This window comes from Athalia rosae, chromosome 4, assembly GCF_917208135.1.
Source record: "Athalia rosae chromosome 4, iyAthRosa1.1, whole genome shotgun sequence".
Taxonomy (NCBI): domain Eukaryota; kingdom Metazoa; phylum Arthropoda; class Insecta; order Hymenoptera; family Athaliidae; genus Athalia; species Athalia rosae.
In genome coordinates, this window is record NC_064029.1 from 15,172,734 (window position 1) to 15,184,787 (window position 12,054).

Here is a 12,054-nt window from a genome sequence, read left to right on the forward strand (position 1 = left end):
GACCTACCCCAACTGAAACATTACGCGAAACGGCGTCGTAAATAAGCGTAAGTATAGCCCAGACTTCCTCGTCGGTGCGAGACCCCTGCCTACCTCGTATAGCTTCGGTACGGGGAGGAAGAACTTCGGTATTTATGTCGTTCGCGATATTGATATGTGACGTTCCATCTCGTCTACTCATCCCCCGAACTTGTAAACGTGCTAAAAAGGGGGTGAAAAAACAAACATTCTCTTCTCAACAGTTCGAACATTGTCTCCGTCGCGCGGTCGAGTCTTTAACGAATGTTCGCAGACCGTAGATGGCGAGAATCGGGTGACGAGAAAGAGTAAAATTTAGAGAAGAAGAGAAAAGTGATTTTTTTCGGAGCGCATACCGCGGCGCATCGACGATAAAAGTGACGTAGGGGCGTCGCGACGTCCGTCAAAAGCTGCGTCGGCGTTTGCCGTTTGCCGAGACGTAGGGGCGGGTAAGGTCGGAGGGTAGGAGGAATCGAGAGTTGCGAGGGTTGAGATGATATTTCTACTCCCCGGTGGAGGGGAACGGTTAACGCCGAGATGGTTTATATATAGACGGGAAGGCGCAGACGCCGCGCAGCATCCCTCCTAGTCTCGAAAGGGACGCTTGCCACTGAATGGCGACCGTGGCAAACCAATCGCATTCCCGTAACCAATCCCTCTACCCTTCGCCGAACAACCCTATAGACGTGCACGTCGGACGGATGTAGGTAAATTTTCTATCGCTCTTATTCGACTACTTTTATTAGAGGAGAACGAGGCGATCGCCGGTCGACTGTTGTTCGTTTTTTTGTTGTTTTTTTTTTTTTTCAAATTTTCATCCCATCTTTGAAAACCTTGACCCAGTTCCGCGATAAATTTTCACTCTCCCTGTCCGCCGAGTAGACGTCGTTGATCAATAAAGTTTGCTCGAGGGCGGAATTCGTTGATCCGGAAAAATGACTGGTACCTCGAGGAGTCTCGAGACCCGATGTCAGGTCTTTGTCTTTCCCCACAGTGGATGTACACCAGCGGCGGCCCGTAGCGATGCAATTTACCGAATTGTCCTGAAATCCAGAAAGTTGGCCGTGCAGTGTCACGAGGAAAATAGGGAAGGAATAAACGGCCGGATATCTATGCGGTGCGTAGAGGAAACCTTTGTAGCTATGGATAACGAAAAGCAATGGGAAATAGACGAGAAAAATCGACGCATAAAGGAGAACGAAAAATTTCGACCTCGCGGTTCTCGCGAACATCTTTCTCACCCTTTGTATTTATCGATTTTTCAAAGTTACTCGTCGTTGATCTTATTAGCGTTGATTTAATAAATTGCGTTTATCCTTCTGCGGTTGCGTTTCGACACAAGCTTTACCACATAAAGCTTGACTCGCGGTATAAATTAATCTGCCGAAGCTCGCGATACATGCAAATCGTGTGCGATTTGCCGACGTTCGTATATTCCTTATTGCGGTTGCATTTTTTCAGACACGTTGTACGTGTGCGAGTTTTTTTTTGATTTATTTTCTTCATTTTTCCTTCTTTCTTTTTTTTTTTTTATTTCTCTTTTCTCTTACATATTTAAACGTCCGTGTGAGTATATTCACCTGCGGTGTACAGGTGTTCGCGTGTCAAGCACACGGCGCATGTGTAATACTCGAGTAGGTAGGTAGCCGGCGTTATTATATACGGAGAAGAGAAGAGAAGAGGAGAGGAGAGAGGAGAGCGATGGACGTGAACTTCATGAATCGGTTATATAGAAACGGTTATATCGGTATTAGTGAATTACACGCGCGCTCCCTTATTACGGCCGCGAACGGGGGGTTTCACTTTCATGCATATGTGAATTTCATACACTACGTGCACCTATACATCTACCCTTCACAGAATCTGTGTACAGGTGTGTGTATATATATGTATACATGTATCACGTATAAAGTACATTCGATAAACTCGCTCGATAGAAACTCGAAGCACAATTTTTTACGGCCCGTATTAATTCTCTTTGACAATCTGACAGCACGGCCAGCCCGCCGCAAAGGGCCCCGATTCGACCCGACCCAGTACAAACCTGTGACCGTTTTTTTTTTTTTCTTACGGACGATCCAAAACGCGTTTTATTATACGTTATATATGCTCTCGATGTTATTGCGGAATTTTTTTTTTTTTTTCGCCCTCTCCTCTTCCTTCATTGATTATTCAAATTTTCTCGTTGTTTCATCTCGTTTCGTTGTACGGTATTTTTGCTTTTTTTTTTTTTTGCTTTTTTTTTTAACGTTCCCATCGAAGAGAGTGCGTAACAAAAATGATATATATATATTCGTTACATCGGTTCAACGTGTATAATGTAATTGTGAGATATCGACTCGCGGTTAATTAATGGCCATCGAAGACCTAACGATGTAATTAACTTGTAAAAAAAAAAGGTCTCAGTTTTATGCGGAGGATCTGTTTTTTTTTTTCTTGCAATCCTTTTTTTTTCATCGTCGCAATGATTCTTTATTTTCACGTCTCGCGGTGTTCGCCGTGGAGCGGCTCGCGAAGCGGAACCATTCTACCGTGGCGGCGTGGGCGAAACGAGATAAAAGAGCGAAAAAAGAAAAAAAAAGAACAGTATTCATGAAGAAAAAAAAGAAGAAGGAAAATTGTGTATAAAAAGAAAATGAGGAACGTCGATGAGGGAAGAGAGGAGGAGGAGGAGGAGGAGGATCAGGTGTGCGGAGAGGAGAGGAGAAAATTCGGTACTCTCCGGCACCGCGATGCGGCGCGTTCTCGCTTATAGCTGACGTCGAACAGTTATCGTGTAAACCGTGAGTTGGCAGCACGAGAAGGGGCGACGTCGCTAGGTGGTAGGAAGCGCAGAATTCAAACACACCGTATACATACATATAATCCGATGTACGCAGAGACACTCGTGATGCGATACGGACCTGTGGGAACGGTTCACCCGACGTTACAGGATCCGATAAATGCGTAATCGGTAGTCGAAATCGCCGAGCAGATTTTACAAAGATTAATTCGATGTCGTGTGGGAACGAAATGATTTTTGACCACGTATACCTATACGCGTATATACATACCTGCGGAATTCGTAAAGTGAATGAAAAGCGACACGCGGTTCACCTATGTACCCCCCGTTGATATTTATACGACCGGATCGCGTCTACTCCAGCGTATAGAAGTCGTCGATAGGCGATATCAGCGAAACGAGTCGCAAGTCCCATATATTTCTCTTATCGTATCTACGTTACGTCGTGTTCGTTTGCCGACTACCACCCGTGTAACGTATACCCCAAGGGTGACATCGTACTTCACAGGTTTTTCCGACTCTTATAAAACACGCGATATAATTATCTATCTCGCTATTGGTCAAGTACACGTCGTTGAAGAAAAAAAAGATACGTATACGTACAAAAATCTGAAGATTACAGCTGTACCAGTTGTGTTGCGTAGCAGAGAGACTTCCGGCGTTTGAAAATTCCAGCCTTTTGACGTTGACGTTATTCTCGATTTTTTATTTTTCTCCGTTTGTCTCCCACTCGGGGGTTGCGGAGGGTCGCGAGTCGTCAGACAAAGTTCAAAGCGCTGTATACGCGTAATCCAAGACGTGGAAAGGTACAAAGACCCTTACGATCGTCGATTACGGGTTGTTAGACCATGACAGTCTTTGCTCGGTTGTTGGGTCAGTCGGACCGAGACCGTCAGACGTCGGTAAAAGTTCGTTAAGATTCCCGATGCAGGGGCTACGCGTACGTATATGTATACAATACTATATGACGAGACGTCGTATCTCTAGTGTAGGAAATGTGCTTGCGTGAAGAGTGTTTCGCTTCTCCTTTTTCTCCTCATCCTCCTCCTCTCTCTTCATTTCTCGTCCCGACTTATTTTTGATTTTCTTTTTTCTTCTTCTTTTTCTCTCTCTCTCTTTTTTTTTTTTTGACTTTTCACCGCACGTCGCGTACCCCCGAGCGGGGACGTTACAGTCGTCGGTCGGTCGACGAGTCGTTCTTAGCGAGTATAGTAGTTGTTCGTACAACTCGTAAACTTCTATACCAACTTGTTTTGAAGAGGGTCATTTATTTTTCCCAGCTGTAATTCAGCCGCGGCTGTTCAGCTCCGTTGGGTCAGTCTATAGTTGGCCCGACGTACGAGATAGTTTATCATCATTTAGTCGCCGCGACCTGCCCCAACATTTTAAATCTCGCCTATCACACTCTATCATATAATACGTATACATGCGTACACACTTACACAAATTTATAGAAAGAATATATTACACCGCGCGACGACGCGATCTTCTCAACCGAACTCAGAGTCAACTTCCTACGGTATTGTATAATGGCCCGCGCGCTCCGCCGAATGTACGACGAAATAAAATTAAAAGACAGAAAATAATTAAATCTCGGTTTCGGAATCACCTCTGATAAAAGTAAATCTCGCGGCGCGTGAATCCTCCGGCATGCATTTTACTCGGTTCAAGAGACTCGGAAATTTCTGAAATCTTATCTTTTCGAATTATATGATTCTCGATTCGTGACGCGTAGGTACATCAGGGCTCATACGGTCACTCCGTAAACGCTCGAAATTTTCTCACACGACGTGCCAGCTATGAATCAAGAAGCTATTCTCGGATTCGTTTACCATTTTATTTTTTTTTATTTCTTTCTCTCTCTCTCTCTCTCTCTCTACTCGCTCGTAGATTTTTCTATTTTTTTTCCATTTCTCTTTTTCGAATTCCTGCGATGCGGCGCGATATTCTCGCGGCGTCTTGTACACCGGGACGATTTCATTTCATTTTTTTTGATGGCTTTGGGGGATCGGCATCAACATCAGCATCAACGTCGCTTGGAAATGCATCGCAGGAATGTTCCTCGCTCGTGTGTACATATGTAAATACACGCACGCGTTCACATATACATACACATGTACATATGTATACATATGTATTCACGTATATATACGGAGAGGTTGGTTAGATTAATGGCGGCGCGTCACCGGATCGCAGAGGTGGGAGGGACGCGAAGCGTCGGAGGGGAATCGAAGTGAGGAGGACGACGAGGAGCGAAGACGAGGAGGAATGAGATGGCGACGTTTCAGGGGAACGGAGCGAGCGAAAGAGAAATCGAAAGATAATAAAGAGGAAGAGAAAGACGGAGGAACGCGGAATGAAAAAGGGAGGGAAACGGAACGGAGAGGAGAGGAGAGGAGAGGAGAGGAGTCCACGGGAATGACGTCACCGTGTCGTGACTCGTGACACGCGCGTGCGAGCTTTAATTAGTGGTACAATGCCGAATCGCCCCTTTTCTCTTCTCCTCTTTTCTACAGCTTTCTTTCTTCTTTTTTTCTTTCTTCATTGTTTTTTTTTCCCTCCCACTTCCAACGACCCCGTGTCGCCCTTAACCTCCCGACGTTCCTCTTTCTGTCTCCCCAACTGCGCACCTCTCTCTCACCTCCACCCTTTGCCCTCGACGAATTTTCCGTTTTTTTCCTATTTTTTTCTCCTCTCTCCGAATTCGACGATGCGAAAAATCGATCGTATTGCTGGCATCGGTTGTTTACCGGTGAAACGTTCGTTTTAGAAAAATTATTTCTGCTCCAGAATACGCTTGAATATCGTAGGAGAGTACGAAGTGATTCATTTATACGTAGAATGATGGTTTTATTTATAGATTAATACCACTGCCGTTCGGTTATATTATGTCTTAAACTGCAGTTACCGCCTGCGATATGTACGGCAAAGTAAAAGATGTATAATACAAAACGGGTACATATTTAACGAAAGTTTCTCATAACGCGCCGACGGTCGGGTATACCGTGGATGGGGTACTATAATATAATCATGATAATCGTTCCGTATATATATATATATATACATATACACCGGTAATGTACAGTATAACGAGATCCCCAGGTGAATTCAAGCTTTAATGACTGAAAAGTGCTAATTGTGAATTTGCGTTTTATGGAGGAAGTTGAAGTCCGTTCTCTGTAGACGAGGTTTTATGTGTACCTACCTGCATTACCGGATTACACACGCACGCACACACAGATATACCTCAACCGCCTCTGGAGCACCTTGCTGCTTTGTATATTAGCACCTTACATTTTTTGATGCCTATCACTCGACGAATTCTATATATATATATATATATACATATATTTCCTTCTCGAACGGACATTAAAAATTCTTAACGAATTTACACACGTGTAGGTACTCTGTAACAAAAGAGTTCAATATCATCTCATAACTTCCCTTCATACGTATAAAATGTAAACTTCGGTGTACCTAAGTATACGTATCTCGGAATTTATCTTGTAAAAATAACTTATACTCTTTCGCGAAATAAAAAAATAAAAAAAAAAAAAAAAAACACGAAGAGTGAGAAAAAAGAAGAGAAATTTTTGACGTGTGGGCAGAGGGGGCTTGGTGGGGCACGTGTGCTATAGATACGAGTTAATAAACGTAAGTGCGTCGGTGTCTCGGTCGAGCGATGCGAAGAAGCTCGATCGGGAAGAGGTCCGTAGAAAAGTAGATCGAGTCATGTATAATATAGGTATAGTAGGATGAGTGTGCGGGGATCGGGAGGGGGGAGGGGGGGGGGAGGGTTCGTAGGAGCGGGTGGTGAGCAGGTGCAAACTTGGCCTGTCAGGAAGTCGCTTACAGCTAGGCGGAGGACAAAAGCTTCCCGGGGGACTTAGGTGGCCGCGCTTAGAAACGGGACGCGATATAGATATAATATGGGTGGAAGCGTCGCAACGGCATGGCGCGTGGGTGAGCAAAAGAGCCTAACTGTGAAATAACAGGGTGACCCTCAACGGCCGCCATTCTTTTTCCCCACTATTTTTTTGCCTCTTTCGCTTTTTACTTTTCTCATGTGTTTTTTTCTTTTCCTTTAACCCTTTTCCTTTGCACTCCGTACGAGAGTTCGTAATCCCGCGAATCAGAATACCTCGTTCGTCACTTTTTCGAGACTAGATGTTTCATCGCCTCAATTCGTGCATGACTTTTTTCCGGGGGTGTTGCGTTGCGGGGTTATATTGATTTATTTTCACCTGGTAACCATCCCCGGTTATGACGGGGTTGTTGAGAAAAAATATGAAACCCGAAATAAGCGACGTCCTCTTTGAATTTTCTCGATTAATTTTGATTTATTTTTGTCAGCGTCACGCGAAACAAGGTCTCGCTATTTTAAATACGACGAACCGACGACGGCGAGTAATTATGTCACCGTAGTATCATATACTTCGCAGGTCGTACGGAGATGGGCGTATTAAAAAAAAAGTCCGCGAATCGTTTAGCGTTGAAAGTAGTTTATACCGCAGGCAGCAATAATTGGAGTCGTGTCAGTTGAAATATAATACACATACCGCGAATGGTGACCCCCGGGTTACAAAGGGCGTTTGGGGTGGGGGAAGGACGCGCGTACGTACACAAGCCGACGGTCGGCGTCGCGTCGCGTCGTTCTCGAAACGCGTGCCCGTGAATTACAGTTCAATTTATAACTGTCACCGTGTACCGCGGTGTGTTGGGTGCAAAGTGTAAACTCTTGCGAAAATAAACTCTCGCATATTCTCAGAATAAGAAAAGCAAGCGCGACGATCTGCACCGAAGTCCCGGAGTCTTTGGCGCTTATAACGCGTATATTCCAACGACGCACAGCTGGGTGGTGAGCTCAAAGTTTCGGCAAATCATTACTCGGCATTTCCGATTGATTTTCTTATTTTTTTTTTCGTTTTTTTCTCTAGTTCGCTTATGACCCATGCACCTTTTTTCGCAATTGATATTATCACACGTATATTTTTAGTTTTATACCTATTTTAATTTTCACTCTTATTTTCATCGGGGTGGCGACGATAACGCGGTAGATATACGCGTTGGGAATATACGGGATTAGGATAACGCCGGGGTAAGAATGTTAAGAATTCTTGAAAATATGTGAGAAATGTAAAACGACTTTGAGAATTCCCACAGTAAATCAGAGTTAGGGGCTGATGGGGTGATGTATATGATTACACCCTGTCTCCTAACAGCTATAAATCTCTCCTACCACGCGGGCTCGATCCTACAGGTATATCCTGCCTCCAAGGACTCTGAAATAGCTTCGCTAGTGCTCCGGGAATGAATATATATTTTCGTAGGAATGGATTCGAGCGGGAAACTCTTGAATGAAGATGCTGGAAGGAATTTTCAAACAATTTGCCAATTATAACGTAGCTCGCCTCGTTCCAACGCTTTCCATCGCCGCGATAAAGTTGACACCAGATTTTATCGTTTGAAAATCTATAACGAGTTCTTTGTATCGGACGTTGTCGCTCTTTTTTCTTCGAGCTTGGCCGCAACGAGGATCTCCGAAGAAAAAGTAAATTGAAACATATCGTATTCTCTTGAACTCTCGCTCGTAACCTTCGCTTTTTTCAAAAGGGCATCGCGAGTCTTCGAAACTCGTTGCAAACTATTGTTATTAGTGTGATTATGGTCCCGGTACCCTCTCCGTATCGAGGGCGTTAGAGATATTATTGCTACAGCTGAACCCTTCGGGTTTTTAGGTGTTTGCCTTCGAGGCATTTTCCCCAAATTGATGGTTAAAATAGATATTCGAAAGTGTGGTCTTCCAAAGACATAATGACACGGGTGATGAGTAACCGGTTTTTTTTTTTTTTGTATTTTTCTTTTTTTTTGTTAAAATTCACAATCCCTCTTCTTTTTCACCCCCGTTATACGACAGTCGTTACGTAATCAGCGTTATAAATATTTTTCTTTTTCACATTATTTTATTTTTCACACACTTTTTATTCATATATAGTTCTATGTATTAGTTATGAAATTCATACGTAACCCGGTTCCTCCGTCGCTCACGTGGAAAAAAATAGGGAGGGAAACGAAACGAGAAAAAAAGAAAAAGAAACGAAAAGAAAAAAATGAAAAAAAAAAAAAAAAGGTGAAATGCGGTCTGCAGAGGAGAACAACCAACCAAGACACTCGGGTAGACAGACACCCTGCTTTTCTCGTGTGAAATTACTTCGCTGCGCGGCTTACCCTTTATCCCGGCTCTTCTCCGGGTCTTCCCTTTTCCCTATTTCCCTGTTTCCCGTTTCTATACCAACACCGTGCGAGTATTTTCGCCCTCCGCTCGTGTATCCTCATCCGAGGAGGGATATCTTCCGAAAATAAAGCAGATACATCTATCTATACCCGCGTGTGTGTTTTCTCTCTCAATTTCCTCTTTCTATTTCGTCTCTCCCCCATTTTCGCACTATATTTCCCCCCCCCCCCCGCATTATATCACGTATACGTGAAAATTTGCTTATCTACTTTCTCGCGCACCACCGAGACGTGGGATTATTATAAGTGTGAATCGTTATCCCCCGTCACTTCCTCCGCAACGGGATTACGACTATCGTCAAAGAATGGAAGTTCAAAAATCAGATTTTCCGTACCATCGAAATACGACGACGATGAGACGAAAAACAGAGTTGCAACACGGTTCTCTTTCTTTTTATCGTACAATTGTTATTGTAAATATTTTACGCATTGTTATTTTTTTTTTTTTTTCCACTTTTTAATGATACCTACGTAGGTTTATCTAATTATCGTATAATTGCGCGATTATTATCTCTCTCTCTCTCGAGAGAGAGACGTTATTATTGCGATACATACACATATGTACATAGGTATATATATATATATGTATATGTAACATATTTTATAACGCGTACTGCATGCGGGCGGCTCATGGCACGCAGTTTTTAACGTCCGACCGTATACACGTGATGGGCGTCGTCACGCGTGCATTTAGTTTTACAGATCTCTGAACAAAAAATGACAGAAAAATTACACGTGTACAACTCGCGCAATAACAGACACGCGATTAGAATCTACCACCGGTTGGAATGCGCGATTATATGTATATACCTTCGTACAAATATTATGTGCATGCGCGAAATAATTATCACTCCCGTATACATATATGTATACAGGTATAACATACATCGGCGACCTTCTTTTTCATTTATCGAAGAAAACCTAACGAAATTTTACGAAGAAAATCAAATCTCCTTTCCAACCGTGCAGCGATTCGTTATACACGCGTGGAAAAAGGACAATGCTCAAATTATTTCCGGGCACTTTTCAAACGAAATCTTTCGCAGGCTCATAGCTTTGCACAACTCTCCGTATACCCACCTTACGTATACACCTATAATATAACACACGTTACAGTGGGATTATAAGAGTAAAACGCTTTGCTTAAATTGAGTCGAATTGCACGCTCATTATTACCATACTCGTCGGCCGGTCGGCCGACCATTTACAGAACGTTATCACTGACGTTCAACTAATTGCGAGCGCTGGCTGTTTTCGAGCTCCCCGTGTACCGCGCGCGAGCTTCGTGCATTATAGTGAGTAAAACGGCCATAACTGAGCCGTATAACATATATTATACGTGTAACTAAACAGTTCCTCGGTAACGAGTCACGTGGCTACCTATAACTTCGTCGCGAGTTTTGATTTCTTTTTTTTCTTTACCTTTTTTTTGTTTTTTTTTTTAATATAAAGAGAATGTTTTTTCCTCTTTACGTTTTAAAAGCTGGGAGAGGGTCGTTGCGAAAGATCGTTGAACTAAACGGTGAAAAATTAAGCACCCGAGCCGTGTTATATACGCCATGGGATACATGCTTACCTGTACACCTATCTTCTACCAGTAGTTGACGGGCGCTTGCGAGCTCCGCAATTATTCCCCAGAGTTAGATAAGATTAGACCAACGCCTGCCGCACGTAGGTATATGTATACAGTGTACAGGTGTACGCCAAGCTCCGCAAAAGTTTTCAATGCAGAACTGCGGTAATTTTTTTTTTTTTTTTTTCACTTTTTTCGAAACGGCCACGCAGCACATTATCGCGGCGGCTAGACTCGAGGTGTTTTTTTTTTTCTTCACGCGAGAAATTACACGTTCGTAAATTATTTATTTTAATTTTTTCTTTTCATCTTCTGATTACAGGAAAATGGTGTCCACGCAGAGAATGGAGTTCGCCACCCGATGCCCAAAGAGCTGCGAGCGACGCGGCGCGTCGGGGTGTCCTCTACTCCTCCGTTTTCCTCGGCAGTCCCGGTGAGTGAAATATACATAGAATTTTATTAGGAAATTATACGGATTCGAGAGTAACGAGTAACGATACGTGCGGACTTTGAAACGTATCGCAATTTGATCGAAATTAAATGTATATAAATTCCGTGGATATACATGGATATGTATGTATGTATGCATGTACGCCATCTGGCCATGTATGTGTCTCTTGTACGTTGTATACGGTGTTTGGTCGAGTAGTTCGGAACCAGTTCTCGTTAGTTATAATCTGGACGTCGGATCGCCGTCTTAGTACCTATAGAAAACGGAATATAAGATAAAAAGAGTTTTCTCTGCCCCGTTAGCTAGTTAAAATTTTTCGAAACAGATCTCTCGCTCGTTTCTCGCTTTGAAAACACACGTACACCGCTCGACGTATATCCCTTCACCTTGTACGTATAAAACATACGTCGCGTTATGTGTTACGTGTGTGTACAAACCCACTCGCGAATTATATACACGTGTGTGTGTGTATGAACACGGTGCAACTACGGCGGCATTAACAGTAACAGAAACCACGAGGTAGGCAGAAGTAATTAATTTGCGAATTCATGGTATTACCATTGCAAAGATTAACATCTTCGTATAATTACTACGATCTACGAGCCGAACGCCGGATTCTCACCCATATTTATTTACCTACTATTATCGTTCATTAACCGTCCATGCCGCGCGTTATTTCATCCCCCCCCCCCCCCCCAACCCCACCCCCACCCCTTATATAAAACGTAAATCCGCCATCTGATGCAACTCGACTGGCGAAAAGAAATTATCATCTCCCGTACACGAGGAATAGCTGTGAATTCTATTCTCATTAATAACACGGAACGATCGTTATTCGATACGCGAGTTTTTGCCATTTAATTGGCATCGGCGAACGAAACTTATTCTTTTTTTTTTTTTTCAATTTTTATTCTTTTTTCCGCGTGGTCTTTCTCC

At 43.2% G+C, this 12,054-nt stretch overlaps 1 protein-coding gene across 6 annotated transcripts in view; it reads left to right on the plus strand.

Moving 5' to 3' along the window:
* Positions 1 to 12,054, plus strand: part of LOC105687648 (homeobox protein homothorax) — a 303,587-nt gene that overhangs the window by 157,864 nt on the left and 133,669 nt on the right. For all 6 annotated transcript variants that reach the window (XR_007278162.1, XR_007278161.1, XM_048654505.1 and 3 more), the window contains one exon: positions 10,990 to 11,100. Coding sequence is in view for 4 of the 6 variants with exons in the window: in XM_048654505.1 (XP_048510462.1) it covers positions 10,990 to 11,100 (111 nt within the window). In the remaining 2 variants the exon portion in view is untranslated. The remainder of the gene's footprint in view (positions 1 to 10,989; positions 11,101 to 12,054) is intronic.